At 47.4% G+C, this 23,618-nt stretch overlaps 2 protein-coding genes across 2 annotated transcripts in view; one reads left to right on the top strand and one right to left on the bottom strand.

The window, feature by feature from the left end:
- LOC125428885 (zinc finger protein 271-like) overlaps positions 1-23,618 on the bottom strand; it is a 1,035,007-nt gene that overhangs the window by 439,604 nt on the left and 571,785 nt on the right. The window lies entirely within an intron of this gene.
- Positions 1-23,618, top strand: part of TNXB (tenascin XB) — a 109,298-nt gene that overhangs the window by 26,056 nt on the left and 59,624 nt on the right. The window contains exons 10-18 of the mRNA XM_048488722.1: positions 1,604-1,891; positions 5,738-6,025; positions 10,246-10,533; positions 11,118-11,405; positions 12,416-12,703; positions 14,611-14,898; positions 16,757-17,041; positions 19,659-19,946; positions 22,980-22,985. Coding sequence (XP_048344679.1) covers positions 1,604-1,891; positions 5,738-6,025; positions 10,246-10,533; positions 11,118-11,405; positions 12,416-12,703; positions 14,611-14,898; positions 16,757-17,041; positions 19,659-19,946; positions 22,980-22,985 — 2,307 coding nt within the window. The remainder of the gene's footprint in view (positions 1-1,603; positions 1,892-5,737; positions 6,026-10,245; positions 10,534-11,117; positions 11,406-12,415; positions 12,704-14,610; positions 14,899-16,756; positions 17,042-19,658; positions 19,947-22,979; positions 22,986-23,618) is intronic.

Here is a 23,618-nt window from a genome sequence, read left to right as displayed (position 1 = left end):
GCCCCTGCCATCATGGTCAATTGGCCATGCTGGCAGGGGCTGATGGGAATTGCAGTCCATAACATCTGGAGTGCCAAAGGTTCGCCACCACGGCATAGGAGATAAAGTTAAGTGATTCTTCTCACTTTGTACCCGGCCAGAGTCACTACTTCACTACTCCTTTTTTTAAAATTGGACTACAGCTAAAAATAATGAGCAATATTATTGGGATGCAAGGTGAAAAAGGATATTTAAGTGAGACCCCGCCCGCCCCCCTCAAAGAAGCAAGAACTGTTCATAAGCCATTGATTCATGAATACCACAAAGGAACCAACTAATCCTAAGAGAGCAGGAAAAAAATCCATGGAGATGAAAAAGGATGGGGAAGCAACATTTCAAGGGAAAGCAGAATTTGTATTGAATGGGACTCTCTGGTCATTTCTGCATAGCAGAAATAAAACATCTTGCGGCTGTTTTAAAAACTGTTCTGGGGAAGAAGTTCGCACAGCTCTCTCCCCCCAGAACATTTTATTTGTTTCAACCCAAGTATTTCAAAAACTGCTGAACTAGCGATCCACCACCACCAACCCGGGTTGAAAACATTTCCTGCCTGTTGAGTGAACAAAAGCAGACAGGAAACTGTTTATTTCTCTTGCTCAAACCTCTTACTTTCATTTCATGCCATTCATGTGAAGTAGCTTTTTTCCTGCTGCCTCAGAGACTAGGACACGGAGTAATGGATTCAAGGTGCAGGAAAAGAAATCCACCTAAACATTAGGAAGAACTTCCTGATGGTGAGGGCTGTTCAACAGTTGAACACACTTCCTCAGAGGGTAGAGGAGGAGTCACCTTCTTTGAAGATTTTTAAACAGCGGATGGATGGCCATCTGTTGGGAATTCTTTGACTGTGTATTCCTGCATGGCAAAGGTTGAACTTGATGGCCCTTGGGGTCTCTTCCAACTCTATGGCCCCTTCCGCACACACAAAATAATGCATTTTCAAACCACTTTCACAACTGTTTGCAAGTGGATTTTGCCATTCCGCACAGCTTCAAAGAGCACTGAAAGCAGTTTGAAAGTGCATTATTCTGCATGTGCGGAATGAGCCTATGATTCTAGGATTACTTCTGTGTGGATACTGTGTACTTTGTGGATATTATACATAGGCTTGAAAGTGGGAACACCTGATGAAAACTTAGAGGTGAGATCTTTAGCAGACAAGTGCAAGCGTAGTAAGTTTCCCAACCCCAATACTAGAGAAAGGAGAAATACATGTATTAAAAATAATTTACAATGCAACTGGAACCCGGCCATACAGCCCGGAAACCCCACAACACTCCAATAATTTACATTGTCTGCCAAGCTTTTCTTGGAGCTAGGCAAAACCCTAGCCATTCTTGACAGATGTTGCATGGATAGTTTTTTTACTGACACATCAAACTTGGAGGAGAAGCAACCATTTCATGTGCTCTGCATTATGACCAGCCAGATACTGCAGAAGGATGACTTGGTGCCAAAACTGACCACTTCCAACATTTCTCTTTCATCCTTCATTTCTCTGCCATCTTGTTCAGTTCCTCCATCCAATCATTTCAGCATTTTTAATCTGTTCTTTGTTTTTCAGCCCCCTCACCAACAGCACCCCCAGCCCAGCCCAGCCTCGGGGAGCTCTCTGTCTCTGATGTCACCAGTGATTCTGCCCGCCTCTTCTGGACTGTATCCACAGGAACCTTCGACTCTTTCACAATCCAGTACAAAGATGCTGATGGCAAACCCCAGGCCTTGCCCGTGGAGGGGGCCTTGCGCGAGGTCACCATGTCCAACCTGGCTCCGTCCCGCAGATACAAGTTCAACCTCTACGGTGTCTCTGGCCGCAAGCGTCTTGGCCCTGTTTCTGCTGATGCTGTTACAGGTCAGCGAGGGGTGGCTCTGAAGACCTTTTGTTAGCTTTAATTTTTTTTTTTAAAAAAAAGTATAGATAGCTCATTATTCACAGGCACAAGATACAATGTTATACAAAATATAGCATCTCTGGTAAGACAATGTGTCTTGCTAAAGATATTGTGGTGACATAGAAGCATGCAGTCAGAAATGTAGACACTACAGGTAGATCCTTGTTTTTATTCCTGGTACCAATAACCTGGGAAGGAAAGCAGGATCGTATGGCCTGATCTTGTGAGATCTGGAAGCTAAGCAAGGTCAGAATAAGAGACCACCAAGGAAGGCTCTGCAGAGGAAGGCAATGGCAAACCACCTCTGCTTCTGACTTTCCTTGAAAGCCCCTTACTGGCGTCACCATAAGTCAGTTGCATCTTGGCATATTTTCATATGTGCTAATCAGTATGAACACACAACACTGCCTTATATTGAATCAGATCACAGGTTTATCAAAGACAGTATTGTCTACTCAGTCTGACAGAAGATCTCTGAAGCTCATTCCGCACATGCAGAATAATGCACTTTCAAACTGCTTTCAGTGCTCTTTGAAGCTGTGCGGAATAGCAAAATCCACTTGCAAACAGTTGTGAAAGTGGTTTGAAAACGCATTATTTTGCGTGTGCGGAAGGGGCCTGAGTTTTACACAGCAGTTTTCCATGTCACCTATTGTTATATCCTTTAACAAGAGACAGGGTTGGGGTGTGGTGGGTCAGGTGCCCCAGGTGGCAGGCAAGAGGTGCAGGAAGTCCAGTTGCTTGTTCTGCAGGGCATGCATCCCTTCCCCTGATTAAGCTGTTGATAGGAGGTGGGGGGAGCTCAATTGCCTGGAAGAGATGGCTCGTTCTGCAGAGCGTGTGCACTTCGCTCCTCCGATTAGGTGTACTATTTTTTTAAAATGTCCGGGAAAAGGCTAGGTTGTTCAGAGAGTTGAGGAAATATTCAAACATTACAAACAACTAAAATAATGTAAATGTAATTATTCATTAACAGTTCATAGAGGTCAACAGAACTTATTCTGTCATTTAAAAGAATTGCTGATTATATATGTTAATTCTACACATACATATAAAGAAATATACATATGGGCAGTGGTGGGATTCAAATAATTTAACAACCAGTTCCGGTGGTGGGATTCAAATAATTTAACAACTGGTTGTTTACAAGCACCATTTTAACAACCGGTTCTGCCGAAGCGGTGCGAACCGGATGAATCCCACCACTGCATATGGGGAAGCGTCGTTTTGTACTTCTGTCCCCCTTCAAAAAAAATATAGATCCAGCCCTGACTGAGGATGCTGGGGGTTGAACCTGGAACCTTCTGCATGCCAGGCAGATGTTCTACCACTGAGCCACCGTCCTTCCCAGATAGCTTGTAGGCAGTCACGAGTTCGGCATTATCATCTCGGGGGTTTAGCTGTGAGCGTATCTGAGATGATGTGTTGGGTTATTGGACTGCACCAGTCTGCAGGTCTGGGAAGCTATTGATCCCAGGCTATTTTGCATGGTAGTTATGCTAGTCTAGGTCAGCGAGTGCTCAGTGACCATCGCACTGAGACCTTTCCAGACACCGCTTTGAGTTCCATGTGAGATGAAAGATGGGTTCAATCATGGAACTAAACTAAACTCAATCATGGAATAGTTCTCAGCTACGCACCAAGTGAAGTGCTTCAGATGGTTCAAAGCTGTTCTCACTACGCAAAAAGGGAACAAGATTTCGGGGTCCTGCGTAGGTTCTTCCCTGTCCCTGAGCCAGGGAGGAGAGTGAAGAGGCCCTGCCAAGTCAGCCAATGGAGGGAAATTTTGCTTCGAATGAAATGATTGACGCAGGTTGCCGAGCTGTTCTTGGCTCTCAGCTCTATCCGACAGATGTTGCATGGAGGTTGTTTTTATTAGGACGTTGGACTTGGAGTGGCAGCAACCGTTTAGCGCGCTTTGCCTTATTTGTTTACATGTTTGAAGACACTTTGGCAAAACCCCAGGCAACTTTGATAGTTTATCCCATGGAAGGGTTTTCCCCCCTTTTGTTAAAACAACAGATCTAGAGGGAAGTCACTGTGTAAGGAGGGGCTGCAGCTGAGTGGAAGAACATCTGTTTGGCATGTTGAAGGTCCCAAGTTCAAGTCCCATAATCTCCAATTAAGCATGAGGTAGTAGGTGAATCTTCCGCCTGAGATTCTCAGAGTGGCTGCTGGTCTGAATAGATAATATTAACCAAGTTGGGCCAGAACATCTGTTTGGCATGTTGAAGGTCCCAAGTTCAAGTCCCATAATCTCCAATTAAGCATGAGGTAGTAGGTGAATCTTCCGCCTGAGATTCTCAGAGTGGCTGCTGGTCTGAATAGATAATATTAACCAGTTGGGCCAATAGATAATATTAACCAAGTTGGGCCAGTCAGTTTTATCTGTTCATGTGAAATGCTTCTTAAGGCCAGCGAGTTACTGGAGAGGTCGTCAGTATGACTTGATCCCCTTCTGTGACCTGTCGCAACTTTGGTGATATCCCCACTGCTGATTAATCCCGGGATACTCACCCGAGATATCCAGGTTTCATGAGGATCTCCCCACAGCTGAGCCGCCGAACACAGATTTGTCCTGGTTCTGGTGCTCCCCCACCCCCCACACGTGTTTTTCCTGAACCTACTTGATTTTAAACCTTTTAAAAGAACACTTCTCCAATCCAGATCGGTGGGGAGGCTCGGGGGTCTAATGTTGCTTTGAATTTCCCGCTGTAGATAGTGACGCAAATGCCTTCCAGTCAATCAGAGCGCGGCTGGCTGTGCGCCCTCCACTCTTTCCCTCTCCTCTCCTCTCCTCTCCTCTCCTCGCTTCGCCTCGCCTGCATGGGCGTAGCGAAAGGAGCCGAAGCAACTCGGCAGCAGATGGCGTGTGGGGGAGGAGCCTGGAGTTCATACAGAGCCACAAGCAGGAAGTGGGTGACACAGGCTCGTTTACAAGCCACCGCCGCTGAGGACTGGGCACAGCCGGTGGAGAAAAGCATGCACCGGAGCTGAAGTGACCCCAGTCGAGAAGATAGATAATGCCCTGGCAATACCGCAGCGGTGGCAGGCAACAGAGGGCATGCAGGGACACCAGCTCTCCCATTTATGTGCTTGCTGGGGGAACCAATATAGGATCTGCTTCAGATAGGAAAAGTGCATGAGATTTTTGCAGGTGGTGGAGTGGCAGGCCCAGACAAAGCTGATCGACACTTCCTCCTTTCCAAGTCTCTGCAAATCTCCCCTGATGGTTCTCCCCAAATTTCCCCCCTCCCTACAAGTGTCTCTTTCTCTCTCTCTGCATCTGTGCGTGGGTGTATTTCGAAACCAGATCTCTCCAGTTGAACTGCAAAATGAAATGTGGAGATTACAACTCCTTGAATAGCTACGTCACATATACACCAACTTTCATTCTGCCCTGATTTATAAAACAACGTTAATGCTGGGGAAAAATTGCATGGGCGGGGGTATCGCGCGCATGCGTTCATGTGCTCACGTTACTCTCGCGACAAAAAAGGTCCCGTCCCTACACAGCATGACAACCAATCAGGGAAGACCCTCCAAACCAATCACGTGCAAGTAGGGATTGTCACATTGTTTGCAACCAAGATAGACGTGGATATCTTCACTAGAGACATTCTGCAGTGTGGTGGCTGAAACCTCGATGAAAAGGTGCCGTTTATTTCGAAACCTGGTTGTATCTCGTTTTAATTTTTAGTGAGGATTCGGTCTTTCTCTCCTTCTCTCTGCCTTTTCTCATTCTTGTGTGATCCTTTCCTCCAGTGATAACTGTACCAATGGTTTGTCCTTTGTCTGTTTTTCAGCCTCCTTAACAACAGAACCCCCAGCCCAGCCCAGCCTGGGGGAGCTCTCAGTCTCCGACGTCACCAGTGACTCGGCCCGCCTCTCGTGGACCGTCCCCACTGGCACCTTCGACTCCTTCACGATCCAGTACAAAGATGCTGATGGCAAACCCCAGGCCTTGCCCGTGGAGGGGGTCTTCCGTGAGGTCACCGTGCCCAACCTGGCTCCATCCCGCAGATACAAATTCAACCTCTATGGAGTCTCCGGGCGTAAACGTCTAGGCCCCATTTCCACTGACACAGTCACAGGTCAGTGAGTGTGGAGTGTGGTGGGTTTGTTAATCTTTGGTAGGCCTTTATTATGTGCTTCTCCCCGCATGCACACACATATTTTGCAACTGTGTAGCCAGTATTCGAGCCAACGGTTAAATTTATCGGGGTTGCCGCTGAGAACTGTTGTGCTTATCTTGGAAACGGCTTCCCCTTGTCTTCTCCTTGCCTCATTTCGTTCAGGCATACTTAAGTCCTGCCGTCATGTTACTTCATTGTGTCCACCCCCACACTACGTTTTTGGCTGCTGCTGAGAAGGTCACGGAAGCTACCATTGTTCTTTCCCCGCTCTCTTTCCTCAGCTGCTGCAGCAAAGACGTCTTTGTTATTTCTTAGTTTTCTCTCTTGTCCCTCTCTGATATTTGTATTAACTCCTGTATTAAAATAGTCCCAAGGACTACACAACAATCCCAAGCCAGCCCCCCCCCCCCAAATCAAATTAACATACATAAATCACCAAACCTGTACACCAAAATCATCTATCTGTTGGAGTTTACCTCAGAAGGTGAAGAAGCAGCTTTGGGGCAACTTTTTCCAATGAGAAAATTACTCGGGGAGGGGGTTCAAGTTTCCCTCCAAGCCCTGGAGTTCTCCTCTTTGATCAAGCAAGAATTGCAAAAGAAAACAGAAGTTTTCTATTGCTAAAAAAAGAGGAAGTTATTTAAAATAAACAGCCAGTGGTGGGATCCAAAAATTTTAGTAACAGGTTCCCTCGCCACCCCCTCCCTCAGCAAAAGGGGCAGAGGCATACCTAGGCAAACCTGAGCCCTGGGGAAAACCTGAGTTGGATGCCCCCCATGGGCAGCCACCCCACTACGACCCCCCCCAAATTTTTTTGCACCAGGTCATTTCTAAATCATCATCACATTATAGAAAATGCCCCAACTCACAAATCTGAACCCAGCAATGGTGAAACACACAGGTTCTTTGATAGAGACTGGCGAGATAAAAGGTACGACAGGCTGAGAATCCATGAATTGCAGTACCTGGAAGGGATTAACCCAGTTCAGGGAGTTACATTATTAGTTGCAATTGCTATATGGAACCTTCACGTTCAAAGGCAGGATGCCTCTCGGGGAGGGGAGGGCGTGGAGATGGAAAAGCGGACCCAATTATTAACCCCCTCTCAGCACACACAAAGAATTAGTAACCCACTCTTGGGAACTGGTGAGAACCTGCTGGATCCCACCTCTGTAAACAGCCCTAACATACAGCTGAATCCTGAGCAGAAATTCGAATGTTCGTCTCCCTCTCTAACCACAACAAGTATTACTTTTAAAACTGATTTAGCATAGGGGTACACAATCTTTTAGAGCCTGCAGACCTCTTTGGAATTCTGACACAGCATGGTGGGTGCAGCCACAAAATGGCTGCCACAAAATGACTGTTCAGGCGATTGAACCAGCCACAAAAGGCCGTTGCAGCTTACATTCACTTGATCCTTGAGCTGCGACGGCAGCTACTGCCAAAGCAAAACTTTAAAATATCTGGCCAGCCAACCAAATCTTCAATAGCCAGTTAGAAGCCTTGCTTGTGAAAAGCTCCACCTGCTTTCTAAAAACAGTTGGCAGGCCAAGTGTCAGCAAACACCATGGTGCCCACAGTTATCATGGTGGAGACCTTTGCTTGACTGGCAGCTTTTGCGTTGGTTGCAGCTGCCTCAGCAAACCAGGCTTGAGGAAAATTTTGAGGTAAAACCCGTCGTTCTCTTTCCAGATGGTGACACTGGGAGCTCCACACGCTTTCAGAGACTCAGTAGGCACACACTCTGAAGCCTACAGTCATCGTCATAAGAACTAGAAACTTGTGCTTTAAAAACAACACCATGAAGAGAAGGGAAATCAATTCTGAGCCTCTGAGAAAAATCTGAACAACTCATTCATTTGACCAATTTATCATTCTGTTTGACTTTGATCTCACTTCCTGGGTTCCTGAATTATGACTGATTATATACTGGTGCTCTGCCCCATGCTGAAGAGATTCTTTTTGGAGCAGAGCTTCTGTTATGGATGCCTTTTCACCCATCTCATGCTCACTGTGTGACAGATCCCATAATCTCCGCTGTTTGTGAGAGCGAGCAAAGAGCGCCCCCCCCCCCCTGCTTGGCAGAGAAGACAAAAGAAATGGCCCTTCTTTATTCTTTGCATCAGGCTTTTGGGCTCCACCCCACTTCCCCTGCTCTACTTCCACCCTCTCTGATGACCAGGAGGGCTTTGTAAAACTTTATTTCAACTAAGCATTTGTACCATATTAGATCGATCGAAATAATGATAGATCTGATACAGGAATATTGAAATGCTAAGGAATATGGAAATAACAAGCCTCTCTCTCTTCCCACAACAGCAGCAGCAGGAAGCAGGGGTGTGTGTGTGTGGGGGGGGTCCCCTTCTTCAGCTGAGTATGGTCCAGGGAACTGCTTTACCTCTTTTCTTGGGGGAGATTATTTTTGAAAAGAGGCTACAATATCAATATCACTGCAATAACAGCATATTAATATAACAGCAATTTAAAGGGCTTTAACAAAGCCGGCAATCTTGCAACTACTGGATGTGATGAGATCAGTGCCTTTAAGAATGAGTTGATGGGTGGAGAACTAGGAAAAGCTGAGACCTGGAAGAGTTCAGCAGGCAAGCTGTGCAGCAAAAGTAGCATGCCTCCTTGCTTGCAAATTTTTTCCTTCCATTCCTTCTTGCTTCTCTTTCGGAGATCTTGCTCCCTCTACAATTCTAGACTCCTTCAAGTATTTACCTCTGAAGCATTATCATTTCATTGGCATATTATGCTTGAGGGGGTGTTTATGTAACCTCAGCTTGTGGGTTCTGTGGGGCAGAACTTGGAATGAGTTTGCAACAACAAATTTTAAAAACAAAATGGTTTACTTTCTTAACATTTAACATCACACTTCAAGGTCCTGTTCAGGTTGCATTTTCAAGTCCTTCTAGTTACAGTCTTGTAATGCCAAGTCCATTTCTTCCTGCAAGTGGGTTGGCTCCTGAAGACTCCAAGGGCTTGGTGAACAGGATTCAACATGGGGAAGGTTTCCAGGAGAACTCTCACCCATTACAACCACAAAAACCCTGAAACAATAAACTCCAACATTTACAACATAGCAAAAACAAACAACTACCTTCCCAGTAGTTCCCAACAACATTGCAGTTACCCTAACAAGGTGTTAAGGGCTTATAGAAATCAAGGTCCGAGTCTGGTAGCCTTGTCTCCTCCAACTACAGGAGGTCTGCTGCAGCCTCTTGCTGCTTTGAGTCTCCAACCCATTCTGAGCATGGGGGTTACATTTATCTCATTTTTTATGCCATGGTCCCACAGAAATTAGCATCAGGGGTGGTATTCAGAACCTTGAGATAACTTTCATTTACAAAGAGGGAAATACAAGTGTCTGGCTCTCCCAATGGCCATGGCAGCCCTGCATGGGGGAATACATAATGAGAAAAAATATAGGCTGAGTATGTTATGAGCAATCAGAAGCAGGTCTCTGGAGAAGCGACAAATATGTTTTCCTAAATCAACCAATCAATTTATGATAATCGGAAGAAGAGACTTTGGTTTGCTGTATTGCTCCATACCCATCCATCAGAACAGAGGAAATGTTCCACAGGGGAAATGTTCCCTCAGACAATTCCACACTCATTTATTTACAAAGCTGCTCTTGGCACTGGGCAAAAAACTGTGCCCATAAAATTTGCATAGGGGATTTCTTTAATGAAGCAGTAGACGTGCAGGGAAGATACTGTGTGCCACTTAGGATCAGCCAGACCTTGGGAGTCTTCTCAAGGATAACTTGAAAGCAATATATGACCCCTTCAAACGTAGTGTTCATTTCTCCCTTTCTTTAGAAGAAGAGTTTGGATTTATATCCCCCCTTTCTCTCCTTTAGGAGACTCAAAGGGGTTTACAATCTCCTTGCCCTTCCCCCCTCTCAACAAACACCCTGTGAGGTGGGTGGGGCTGAGAGGGCTCCGAAAAGCTGTGACTAGCCCAAGGTCACCCAGCTGGCGTGTGTGGGAGTGTACAGGCTAATCTGAATTCCCCAGATAAACCTCCACAGCTCAAGCGGCAGAGCAGGGAATCAAACCCGGTTCCTCCAGATTAGAATGCACCTGCTCTTAACCACTGCGCCACTGCTGCTCCTTTAGCCAATGCTCCTTTAGCCAATGATCTCTTATTTGTTCCTTGTTTTTCAGCCCCCTTACCAACAGCAACCCCAGCCCAACCCAGCCTAGGGGAGCTCTCGGTCTCTGACGTCACCAGTGAGTCTGCCCGCCTCTCATGGACCGTTCCCATGGGAACCTTCGACTCCTTCACGATCCAGTACAAGGACTCCGATGGCAAGCCCCAGACATTGTCCGTAGAGGGGGTCTTGCGCGAAGCCATTATCACCAGCCTGGCTCCGTCCCGCAGATACAAGTTCAACCTCTTCGGAGTATCCGGGCGCAAGCGGATTGGCCCCATTTCAACTGATACCACCACAGGTCAGCAGCAAGAAGTTCTAAGGAACTTTTCTAGTAGGCCTTCATAATAAACTGCTAGATTTTTATGATTGTTATGAGTGTTTATGATTAATGGGTCAATATTCCTTATAGTTTTTAGACTCAGATAACTAAGTTTGATCTGCTGGCCAGCAACGACAGAACTAAATTTCCATGCCTCATTTAGAAGAAGAAGAGTTTGGATTTATATCCCCCTTTCTCTCCTGTAGGAGACTCAAAGGGCTTACAATCTCCTTTCCCTTCCCCCCTCACAACAAACACCCTGTGAGGTAGGTGGGGCTGAGAGAGCTCCGAAGAACTGTGACTAGTCCAAGGTCACCCCGTGTGTGGGAGTGCACAGGCTAATCTGAATTCCCCAGATAAGCCTCCACAGCTCATGCGGCAGAGCCAGGAATCAAACCCGGTTCCTCCAGTTTAGAATGCACCTGCTCTTAACCACTACGCCACTGCTGCTCCAGAGAAGAGCCGGATACAAAATATCCTGGAATGTTACTTTCTCTTTGTTTTGTGATTCTTTAGTGCAGTAACAGCTGCATCTATGGTGTGTTTCCTTGTTTGCTTTTCAGCTCCTTTACCAACAGCACCTCCAGTCCAGCCCAGCCTAGAGGAATTCAGAGTCTATGATGTCACCAGTGATTCTATCCGTCTCTCCTGGATCATCTCCACAGGAAGGTTTGACTCCTTCCAGATCCAGTACAAGGACACAGAGGGCCAACCTCAGACATTGCCAGTAAATGGAGACTCCCGTGAGGTCACTGTCCCCAACTTGGCTCCTTCCCACAGATACAAGTTCAATCTCTACGGTGTCTCTGGCCACAAGCGCCTTGGCCCTGTTTCTGTGGATGCCACGACAGGTCAGCAAAAGGTGGTTCTCAAGCCCTCTTAAAGGCCTTAATAAGTGACCTTCGTAGGAAGGTCATTATTTCTAATTAATATATCAACATTCCTCATAGTTTTAAGACTTAGATAATTAAATTTGATTCACTTGCCATAAAGGGCAGACCTAGGCAAGTGAATATCATTCCATCAAGGGAAATAACCAGATACCACAGAGTGCTTATGGGGACCCTGGTGGAAATAGCATGGCCACTTGTGACCACTGGTGGGATCCAAAAATTTTAGTAACAGGTTCCCATGGTGGTGGGATTCAAACTGTGGCGTAGGGCCAATGGGGCTGGGCGGGGCACGATGGGGGTGTGGCAAGGACGCAGCCACTGCGCCGATCCTTGGGCGGGAAACGAATGCACGCAGGCGCAGGCTGCCACGCACGCCGGTGCACCTCCTGCTAGACTGCTTCAAGTTCTGCGCGCTACTGCTGAGAGGAGGGTTGTGGCAAAATCACCAATTTATAACCCCCTCTCGGCACACACAAATAATTAGTAACCTACTCTCGGGAACTTGTGAGAACCTGCTGGATCCCACCTCTGCTTGTGACCTCTTCTCCTTCATTCTGCTTTTATCTTTTTTGATTCCTTTGTCCAATAGTCCATGGGTTCAATAATCCACGGATCCAATAATCCACCTTGTTCAGCCTTTGGACATGCTTAGAATTTTGAGAAAAATAGAGTGAGTGGCACCGTAGAACGGCTGCCGTGGGATATGTGGCCAGTCACCAAATGGCTGCCATGGGGGTTGGGGCCAGTCACCAAATATGGGAAAGTTGCAAGGCAAGCGTTCTCCTATGATAGAGACTCCTGTTTCATAGTGGGTGCTCCCTGCAGAAACAAAGGGAATCATTTGCAGTTCTGCTCAAGTATTTCCTGTTCCGGTGAGGTGCAGAGTGCCACGATGCCCACAGTTGCCACAGTGTGGGATCACTGCAGCGGCATCCATATCATGGATTTCTTCCCTGTCTGTTTTTCAGCCCCTTCACCAACAACACCACCTCCCCAACCCAGCCTAGGGGAGCTCTCGGTCTCTGATGTCACCAGCGATTCTGCCCGTCTCTCCTGGACCGTCCCCACTGGAAGTTTTGACTCCTTCATGATACAGTACAAGGATGCTGATGGCAAACCGCAGGCCTTGCCCGTGGAGGGGGTCTCTCGTGAGGTCACCATCTCCAGTCTGGCTCCTTCCCGTAGATACAAGTTCAATCTCTATGGTGTCTCCGGTCAGAAACGGCTGGGTCCCGTTTCTGCTGACGCCATCACAGGTCAGCAAAAGAAGGGTTCCAATGTAAACTGATTCCACAGTAGTGGCAAGGACCAAATACATTTCTGAGGAGGCCCTGGTCATTCAGTTTTTCACCCAACATAGGCCCTTTCCATGCAAGCTCCTGAAACCATTTTGCAAACGTTTTCAAAAAGTTTTCCCAAAAAACCCCTCCCTTTTGTCTGCACTCACCCCCATCAAAAGTGCTTCCTGGCTGCCATTTTGTGGTCGTTTCTTCTTTTTATTAAATTTCTTCTTAGATTCATAGCTATAAAGCAGTGATGGCAAACCTTTTTGAGACCGAGTGCCCAAATTGCAACCCAAACCCCACTTATTTATCGCAAAGTGCCAACCCCACAATTTAACCTGAATGCTGAGGTTTTCTTTTAGAAAAAACGGGGTGGCTCCCTCTTCCTCCGCCACACCCGTTCGAGCAGGGGCCAGCCTGCTCTAGCCTCTAGCAAGTCCCACGCGCACCTCTCTAGCATCTCTGCCTCCTCTGCGCACCCCCCCCCCCGCATCGAGCAGCAGCCACCCGGAGCACAGGCACCAGGCCCGCCAACCAAGTCCTCCCTGCTCAGTGGCCCAGGCCAGCCTAGGTGTGTGTGTGTGGGGGGGTGTGATTTTCCGCCCCCCACACGACAAACTCTATGTGCGCGTGCCCACAGAGAGGGCTCTGAGTGCCACCTCTGGCATCGTGCCATAGGTTCGCCATCACTGCTATAAAGCTTCAAACCCTCACGCTGCAGCTCTCTAGGGGTTGTGTCTACGAAGCTATGTAGGCACAACGCCATGAAAAAAACCCAAAACCCCGTCAGCATGCCTGTTATATTCGGTGCTGTGGAGCACAGGCAAGATAACGCTGCTGCACTCGTTCTGCTTGTGGGCTTCCTGGAGGCATCTGGTTGAACACTGTGCAAATAAATTCCTGGACCTGATAGGCCTTGGTCTGATCCAGCAGGCCTTTTATTACATTCTTAATATCGCCTAGGATAAGGTGACCAGATTTTCACATTTTAAACGCGGGACACGCGCGTGTGCACGCGGCTGCAGGAGCGCACTGCCTTTTGGGGCGCTCCCCGGTTTCCCGCCCTATCACAGGAGGCTGCCGCACTGCCTTCTGGGGCACTCCCCTGTTTCCCGCCCTGTGACAGGGCAGGAAACCGGGGAGCGCCCCAGAAGGCAGTGCAACAGCCTTCCAAAAATCGGGAGAATTAAACAACCCCGCGGGACGTGGGACAAATTGCTCAAAAGCAGGACTGTCCCACCAAAAGTGGGACGTCTGGTCACCTTGGCCTAGGAAGGCAGTGGCAAACCACTTCTGCTTAATCGCTTGCCTTGAATATCATCCAAAAAGAGCAGAATTATCTTAAATGTGAATACAAGTTACAGTTATGGCCAATGCTAAAAATTTTTTTGTATATAACATTTGGGGGGGGGGCTCATCTTACATTTGGGGTCGCCTTCCTTTCAAGTAAATTCGGTATATCCCAAGGGCTCTTCTGATCACAGATCTGGATTGGCTCTCAGGCACCGTGTCCACTTGCGTGTTAAAATGATAACTCTGCATTGTTTCTGGTGCCCCCCCCCCACTTGAAATATTTGAACTCTTCTAAATAACCTAATAAGTTTTCTTTGAGCTGGATTGAAGTCCAGTAGTACCTTAAAGACCAGGATATAAGTTTTATTGAGAGTCAAAACTTTCTTTTTGAAAAGTTTGACTCTTAAAAGCTCATCCTCTGGAAATGTTACTGGTCTCTAAGGTGCTACTGAACTCAAATCTAGCTCTTCTACTGCAGGCCAACACAGCTACCCTCCGGAAACTGAGCTTTTCTTGTTTCTGAAGGAGGAACTCAGATGGAAGCTTTATGCACTCAGTTGAATAATCTCTGCCTGTCTGTCTTCTAGCATCACCACCTCAAGATCCACCAGTTCCCCCCAGCCTAGGCGGGGTGTCTGCTTCTGACATCACCAGCAACTCCCTACGTCTCTCATGGACTGTCCTCAATGGTGTCTTTGACTCCTTCGTCATCCAGTATAAAGATGCGGAGGGCAAACTTCAAGCCCTCCCAGTGGAGGGAGCCGTCCGTGATGTCACTGTCCCGAATCTCATGCCTTCCCGCAGATACAAGTTCAACCTTTACGGACTGACTGGCCGCAAGCGTCTTGGTCCCGTTTCTACTGATGCTGTCACAGGTCAGTTTCATGTTTCTGTTGGGACTCTTTCCAGCTGCCAGGGCTCGGGATCCACTCAAATATCCCTCTTCTCACTGAGTTTGGGACATTCCATCTGGGTCTAGATTAACTATGCCCAATTAAAAGCAAGATTAGAACAAGGACTGAACAACATGTTAGAGACCACGATAAAGGGCAGGAATAAAGTCAGATGGATGGATGGATGGATGGATGGATGGATGGATGGATGGATGGATGGATGGATGGATGGATGGATGGATGGATGGATGGATGGATGGATGGATGGATGGATGGATGGATGGATGGATGGATGGATGGATGGATGGATGGATGGATGGGTGGGTGGGTGGGTGGGTGGGTGGGTGGGTGGGTGGATGGATGGATGGATGGATGGATAGATAGATGGATAGATTGATTAGGTAGGTAGGTAGGTAGGTAGGTAGGTATTCTATACAGTTGCATGTAACATTTTAAACAGAAGCTACTTTGGGAGGCTGAAATTGATAGAGAAAGGGTGGTCTGGCCCTTTACCCTACCAACCGTACAAAGTTGTCTTTTCCTGAGTCCATCTAGATCAGTTTTGCCTGCTCGGATTATAGCTTCCCCTGTCATCTCCCCTGAGGATGAAAGGCAGCTTGGGGGTGATTCTGGGGAGGAAAAACCATTTGAGGGGGTCATGCAGCCCCTGACAGCCAAAATGCCACTCAAAGATGAAGACTTCCATGCCTGTCTTTAACTCCCTACTGTCAGCCTAACATGGGGATAAGTTGTAAGTTTATCCAGACTGTTATGGAAGGAGCTTCTGGGAAACTCCCTTTGACCCAGGATTCCCTGGTAACTGCCACTCATGTACCCCTGAGATCATGTAGACTGACCCACTGAGAAGGTATCCTTCTAGTACAATTCATTACTATAATAAAGAACTACAATTGTTCTTAAATTGATGACACTTGTGAGAATCACACCATTAAGCTTTTCACACTCCCCACTTCTGTGCTATTTTGGTTTCTACCAAGCATGCCTCTATTTTTTATTATTCATTCATTCATTCATTCATTCATTCATTCATTCATTCATTCATTCATTTATTTATTTATTTATTTATTTATTTATGAGATTTATAAGCCGCCTCACCCCTGAAGGGCTCGAGGCGGCTCACAAAAAGGCTGCACTTTAAAACAACAAATCAACAAAACATTACAAAATACAAAGTTGCAGCTTAATTCATTAAAAACTTAAAACTTAAAAGCTTGAATAGTGATTACAAATTTACATACAAATTAAAACAACAGAGCGCCCGATCTAAAGGCCAGCGGAGGGAGGGGATAGGTAGGACCCAAGATGGAGATCAGGGCCCGACCAGATGGAAGGCGGCAGCCTCAATGGGGGGCTATAGAACCACGGCCAGCCCCCCTGAAGGCCGGGTGGAATCCATCTCTACACACAGAACCCTGTATTCCCAAATTCAAATTGCTCATCCCGGTCATTTAAACCCCCAAATCCCCATTTTAATTTTGCTTCTCCTTTGTGGGAATTCAATTCGTTAATCTTTATTTTGGGACTCTTTTCCCATCACACTTTTCCCCATTAAAGATTTGTTTCTATGTGGTTTCATTAATAAACCAGCATTTTTGTGTAAACAAGACCCATTATATTTTAAATACTTGATAAAAATTGGTACTCGTAATAGAAAAATGTCATGAAACCAACAGAAAAAAATCCTGAAATGACAAAAATATAGAGGTGTGAAAAGAAATGAACATTCACACTTCCCTATATTTTGGGGGGTTCATGGATAATACATTGAAGCTGGATTTATGGTTTATGTGTGAATCACACTTTGCCTCTTGTTCTCTAGCTCCACTGGAGGAAAATTCAGCTCCGCCCACCTTGGGGGATCTTTTTGTTTCTGATGTCACCAGCAACTCCGCCCACCTCTCCTGGACTGTCCCCACAGGGAACTTTAACTCCTTCTTGGTCCAGTTCAAGGATGCTGATGGCAAACCTCAGTCACTGCCCTTGGATGGAAGTGCCCGCCAGACCACCATCTCAGGCTTGTCTCCTTCCCGCCGATACAAATTCAACCTCTTTGGGGTGTCTGGGCGCAAACGCCTTGGGCCCATCTCTGTTGATACAGTCACAGGTCAGCACAGGGACAAATTATACATAATGTGCAAATATGAGCAAGGAAATTCTGATGGCCACTTTGGGGAGTGCGGGTGGGTGGTTTTGATTGGCAAAGGAACTGTTGGAGGTGTATTTAACCCTTTGCCTGTTGCAGTGATGGCGAACCTATGGCACGGGTGCCAGAGGTGGCACTCGGAGCCCTCTCTGTGGGCACGCACACACAGAGTTCATCATGTAGGGGGCGGAAAATCACACACACACACCCCCACAAACACATCTAGGCTAGCCTGGGCCACTGAGCATGATGTGCACGCACCGCGATGAGTAGGGAGGACTCGGCTGGCGGGCCTGGTGCCTGTGCTCCGGGTGGCTGCTGCCCAAGGAGGGGGGTGCAGAGGAGGCAGAGATGCTAGAGAGGCACAGAGCGGTGCGCGCGGGACTTGCTGGAGGCTACAGCAGGCTGGCCCCTTCTTGAGCGGGTGGGGCAGATGAAGGGGGAGCCAACCGGTTTTAACTAAACGAAAACCTCAGCATTCAGGTTAAATTGCCGGGTTGGCACTTTGCGATGAATAAGTGGGGTCTGGGTTGCAATTTGGGCACTCGGTCTCAAAAAGGTTCGCCATCACTGGCCTATTGCCATTTTTCCTGCTCTATGTCACCCTCCCCAATACACATCTGGCAGATTCGGATAAATACATGTCTGGGGAAGGTTGGGAGAGTAGTTTAAACTGGATAAACTACAGGCGGTGGAAAGAATATTCATCCCTCCCTTTAATGCTTCTTCGTTCAAAACATGCCTCCCCAACACTATTTTTCTTTGCAACCCTTAACAGTTTGGGGACTTCATTTACATACTGGAATATGTGAGAGGACATCTGCTCCTAAGAATGTCTTGTGGGTCATTTCAGACATTAGTGTACATTTCATGCCCAGCAAGGTGTGTGAACTGCCTGTTGAGAAGCGCTGGAGATTAAATTTATTAATTTATTTGTTACATTTTTGCCCCATTTTTTCCTGCAAGAAGCTCAGGTCAGCATACATTGGTGTCCCTGCTCCATTTAACCCTCACAACAACCCTGTAAAGTAGGTCTGAGAGAGAAAAACTGACCCGAGACCTCCCAGTAAGTTTCATGGCAGAGTGGAGATTTGAGCCATGGCCTCCCAGTCCCTAGTCCAGTGGTGGCGAACCTTTGGCACTCCAGATGTTATGGACTACAATTCCCATCAGCCCCTGCCAGCATGGCCAATTGACCATGCTGGCATGGGCTGATGGGAATTGTAGTCCATAACATCTGGAGTGCCAAAGGTTCGCCACCACGGCCCTAGTCCAACCTCTACACCTCGGTGGCACTAAATACATGTGAACATTCTGTATGTAGTGGTTGATCTATGACAACCCTCCCTTGATGCTGCAGGCCATCAAGTGATGGATGCCCGTGTGAATGGGGCCTGATTCCTTCCAGAAGATCTGGGCTGCATGGGATCCATGCATATTCATATTATAAAAGTTCTGCATTTGTTTTGAACCAGTTGTTAAGTGGTGTAGGTTTTCCCAGGGAATCCTGGAAATTGTAGTTAGTCAGTGAAGCTGAGATTCCTCTTTTAGGGGCTTTCCCCACTACAGAAGGGAGCTAAGGTCGACTCGGCTCCCTTCAGTGGAGGGTGATTCCAGGCTGTCCCCACAGCAACTGAGTTGGCCCCCTGGAACCGAGCTAAGTGGGCGGGATCATATTGGTGCCTGTTTCGCTCCTCGATCGTGATTGGGGCTGGTGTTACGGCGGGAAACGGCGGGAATCTTTTTTTTAACAGTTTTTACAGTTTACAATTACATGCGCTTTCTGCCCGCCACGACTCTCCCGTTCTGCGCATGCCACAAAAGCGGCTTGTGATTGGTTGAACGGATGAGGTGTCGTTTCGATGCTTCCCCACTTTGAAGCTTCGAAGCGGTATCGACCTTGTTCCAGCAGAAAAGTGTAGTTCATAACTGCGACAAGGATGGGGAGCTGAGACAAAACAATGTTGAGCTCGGTGGCAGTGGGGATTCACTGAGGCGAACCTAGGTAGAAACCAGTTCAACTCTGTCAGTGGGGAAAGCCCCTTAGACATCACATAGGGCCAAATGAGACATTGTGGGAATCCCCGTGGCCGCCACAGTGATTCCACTGCCATTTAAAAGTGGTTTAATAATGCCAGGAGGGCTAATCTCACAGCACTTTTTCGAGTACCGAAACAGCCAGAGGGGCTATTATGGGACTTGATAAGGCACAGGAGAGAAACAAGAGTGCCTCAGCCGGCTGTGCTGCAGCAGGATTGTGCTCTTGTGGCATTTTAAAAACACTTTAAAATGTAAGCCATGAGTACACATATCTAGTTTGGCCCTAAGTCTCCCTTCCCTCCTACCCCGAACTACAGTTGTAAAGGCTCACAGGAGAACAGAACTAACAAATTGGGTTTTAAGACCGTAGCGTGGATCAATGCAGTTTTGTAATTTGAACGCAACTGGTCAAATTCATCTGGCCGAGACAGGATCTGAATCCAGCTCCTTGAAATTCAGATCTGATTGGCTGGTCTCTAAAACACTTCATTCTTTGCAGACACAACTTTGACTTTCACTTCCCGCATTTTCCTCTTAGCCTCGTCGGAGAGGGAAGATGCAGTAAAGCCCAGTCTAGGAGAACTCGCAGTCTCTGATGTCACCAGCAATTCTGCCCTTCTTTCCTGGACGGTGTCCGCCGGGAGCTTTGATTCTTTTCTGATCCAGTACAAGGATGCAGAGGGCCAACCCCAGGCGCTTCCCGTGGCAGGAGGCTCCCACGAGGTCACTGTCTCCAACTTGGCTCCTTCCCACAGATACAAGTTCAACCTCTATGGCGTCTCAGGCCGCAAGCGCTTTGGCCCCATTTCTGCTGAAGCAACCACAGGTCAGCAGAAGCCAACAAAATATCCTTTCCAGTAACATCTTTTTTTTTCTCTTCCAGGGTTGTGTCTGAACCAGCACACCTCGATCTCTACTTTTTGTAGGGAGGAAAGGAGAAAGGGGGAGTGGGAGAAAAGGAAGGCAGGCAAGAAGGAAGTGTAACCCTGCAGAACCAGAGGTGGGATCCAGCAGGTTCTCACAGGTTCCCGAGAGTAGGTTACTAACTATTTGTGTGTGCCGAGAGGGGGTTACTAACTGGTGATTTTGCCACGTGATTTTTGCCTTAGTTACGCCCCTCCTCTCAGGGGTAGCGCGCAGAACTTGAAGCAGTCTAGCAGGAGGTACACTGGCGTGCGTGGCAGCCTGCGCCTGCGTGCATTCGTTTCCCACCCAAGGACCGGTGCAGCGGCTGTGTCCTTGCCGCAGCCCCGCCCAGGAATGCCCCGCCCCCAGAATGCCTGGCCACGCCCAGTCGTGCCCCGCCCAGCCCCATTGGCGCTACGCCACAGTTTGAATCCCACCACCATGGGAACCTGTACTAAAATTTTTGGATCCCACCACTGTGCAGAACCCTGGCCACAGAGATACCTTTATTTTAGAATTGGGGGTAATTTAACATCTATAAAAAGACAGAACCCTTGTGGCTTGGGAAACAAATGTGAAATGGCTTCAAACAGGAATGGCAACGTTTTATATGAACACAACTTTTCACCTAGAATTCAGTGGTGTATTTAGGGTGGGACAGATCAGGGTGTGATCCCCGGGTGCTACTTGCCTAGGGGCGCTCAGGCTGCTCCTTTGCAAAGCAGAACACTGCTGCTGCTCAGAGGGCTGATCTACCCGCCTCTAAGAAGCAATGGGTAGTCTACCAATTCTTCTTAATGGCAGATAGACAAGCCCTCCTGCACCATTTTTTGCAAGCACGCCCCTGCTAGAAGTAAAACTAGATCATAGTGGCTATGAACATAGCACCACTGATTAGTAGTATCTCCAGCACCCTCCAGGAAGGACACTCAGAACAGCATCAAATTGCAAACAGCGCCCAGTTAATACAAAAAAGAAGAAAATCCAAAAGGTTAACTCGAAGTGCAGGGTGGCCTCCTTCCCACCTGTTCTTCTGCAGCTGCTGCAGCAGGTCTTTTTCTGGATTGGCCCGTAAAGAAACCATTCGTTCCCTCAGTCAAACTCTGGGCCTTCGTTCTTCTAATGCTTGACAGAGTGACTGACTCAGGGGAAAGAGTTTTGAACCACATCTTGAACCACAACATAACTAACAGACTGACAAATCCATTTGTTATAACAACAGGGGAAATTCTAATATGACATTTCTCCCTCATTGGGCCTGCCACAGAGGCTGCGAGGAAATTATCCGTTCCTTCAGTGCAGCTCTGGGCATTCCCTCTCCTGCTGTGGGTCAGACTGACTGGGGTGTGTGTGTGTGTGTGTGTGTCTTGCAGTTGGTAACATAGGAGCAAATTTATGAGCTGATCATGGCCAGTGAGCTCCTGCTCCCTAGACCTTAAACCCAACCTTCTAATGGAAATGAAATCTGGAGCATGGGCTTATAGGAACAGTGGGTGGCGTAATCCTATGGCACTCAGTGCTGCACAGGTGGCACCTCTCAGGAGCTCCTTCTCTGTGGGTACATGCGCAAACAGAGCTGCCCCCCACACACACACACATCTAGGGCTGGCCTCGGGCCAATAACTGGGCTTGATTATTTAGCATTAAAACTCTAAAACCTAGTTCTTTGGGGAAGCAGTGTAGGTAACCCCTCTGTTAAGCGCATTGCTAGTAATCCCAACTGGAATTGTACATGCGAAGAACTAAAGCACAATCTTTTACCTGGGAGTAAGCTCGGTTGCTGGTAATGAGGCTTGCTTCTGAGTAAACCCTCCTAGGGTTGTTATTCACCCATTGGAAGAGTTGCACGGTTGCTTCAAAGCAAAGCCACCGACTACCACCAAGCTTACTCCCGAGTAACGCACGCCTCGGAGCCAACCGTTTTTTTCTAAACGAAAACCTCAGTATTCAGGTTAAATTGCCGTGTTGGCACTTTGCGATAAATAAGTGGGTTTTGAGTTGCAATTTGGGCACTCGGTCTCAAAAAGGTTCGCCATCACTGTTATAGAAGGCAGGCAGCAAGGAGGGCAGGCAGGAAGTAAGGAAGAAAGAAAGGTAGGCAGGAAGTAAGAAAAGTGAAAGCAGAAGCAAAGGGAAAAGTGACAGAGATAATAGGGATGAGGGAAATAAAAGAGAAAGGAAGCTTATGGATTTTTCTGTTTTGACGTGTTTTTTCTTCTTTTTGCCCAGCTGTTTATTTTTTAACAAGCCATCTACCTCTTTATTATATCCCATCTTCTCAGCTTGCAGGAAAACTTGGTTCCTACTGTGTACAGGTTTGTTTTTTCTGTCACTGCACCAAATGTCTCATTTTAGAACTTCCGACCTCTCCTTGGGATATATTTGCCTTTCTTCTCTTCTTGCAGCGACGCAACCTCTGTGAGCCGTTGCTCACTGGTGTAGGATCTCCTTCCCTTTATTGTATCCCCCATTTTTCATTCTATCTACAGCAAATCAGGAGGAAGATGAGACTCTTCACGAGGGTGAGGAGGAGGAAGAGGAGGAGGAGGAGGAGGATGGGGAAAATGGAGGGCAACATCAGCCTAATTTGGGAGAACTATCGGTCTTGGAGGCCACCAGCGATTCTATCCGCCTTTCCTGGAGCGTCCCCACTGGAAATTTCAACTCCTTCTTGATTCAGTACAGAGATGCAGGGAACAAACTGCGGGATCTCTCTGTGGAGGGTGACTCGCTCGAGACCACAGTAGCTAACCTGATTCCTTCCCACAAATACCGATTTGAACTCTATGGCATTTTCGGTCAGGAGCGACTCGGCCCGCTAGCCATTGATGCGTCCACAGGTCAGCAGAATTTCCTCATCTGGTGTGCTATGAGGGCTGGATAGGGACACCAGCCGCCAGGCTGGGACCTGGGGATTCCCCAGAATCACAGCATTTCTAACCATTCTATAGAGTTAGTAGTCAATCAAGTTTCCCTCCAGATGTTATGGATTCACAGTTCTCCATCATCCCCTGCCATGCATGCTGGCAGGTGGTGATGGGAACTGGGTAGTCCATAACATCTGGAGGGTCCGCGAAGCCTGACACTCTATGCTATAGAGACTCAAGCTCAAGATTCAGACCAAAACTCCTACTGGAGTGGCCTCTGGGCCTCCCCAGACTTTAACCCTCAAATCTCTAGGTGTTTCCCCACCTGGGTTCTGAGAACCCTAGGGCTGAACACCCAAAAGACACTTTGGTGCTTCAGCTATAAAGTGTTTGTGTATCAACCTCTCTCCCAAACAATCTGCACAATTCAAGGCAAAATTTAGAACGTGTAAGGAATAATGACATGTTATTTACAGCTTGGTGTGGAGCGCTTTCCAGCTCGCACTCCTGACTCCCTCTTTGTTGCTTTTCGGCTTTCCAACCTCTTCTTTCTGCTACCCTGTTTCCCGAATATAAGACATCCCCAAAAAAATAAGACATAGTAGAGATTTTGGCTGAAGTATAGCTGGAAATATAAGGCATCCCCCAAAAGTAAGAGACGTAGCAAAGTTTTGTTTGGAAGCATGTCCTACTCTAACAGAAATTAACCGAAAAATAAGACATCC

The sequence above is a fragment of the Sphaerodactylus townsendi genome, linkage group LG03 (genome assembly GCF_021028975.2).
Source record: "Sphaerodactylus townsendi isolate TG3544 linkage group LG03, MPM_Stown_v2.3, whole genome shotgun sequence".
NCBI lineage: Eukaryota > Metazoa > Chordata > Lepidosauria > Squamata > Sphaerodactylidae > Sphaerodactylus > Sphaerodactylus townsendi.
Note: the sequence above shows the minus strand (reverse complement) of the source record. Positions and strands in the feature narration are given on the sequence as shown.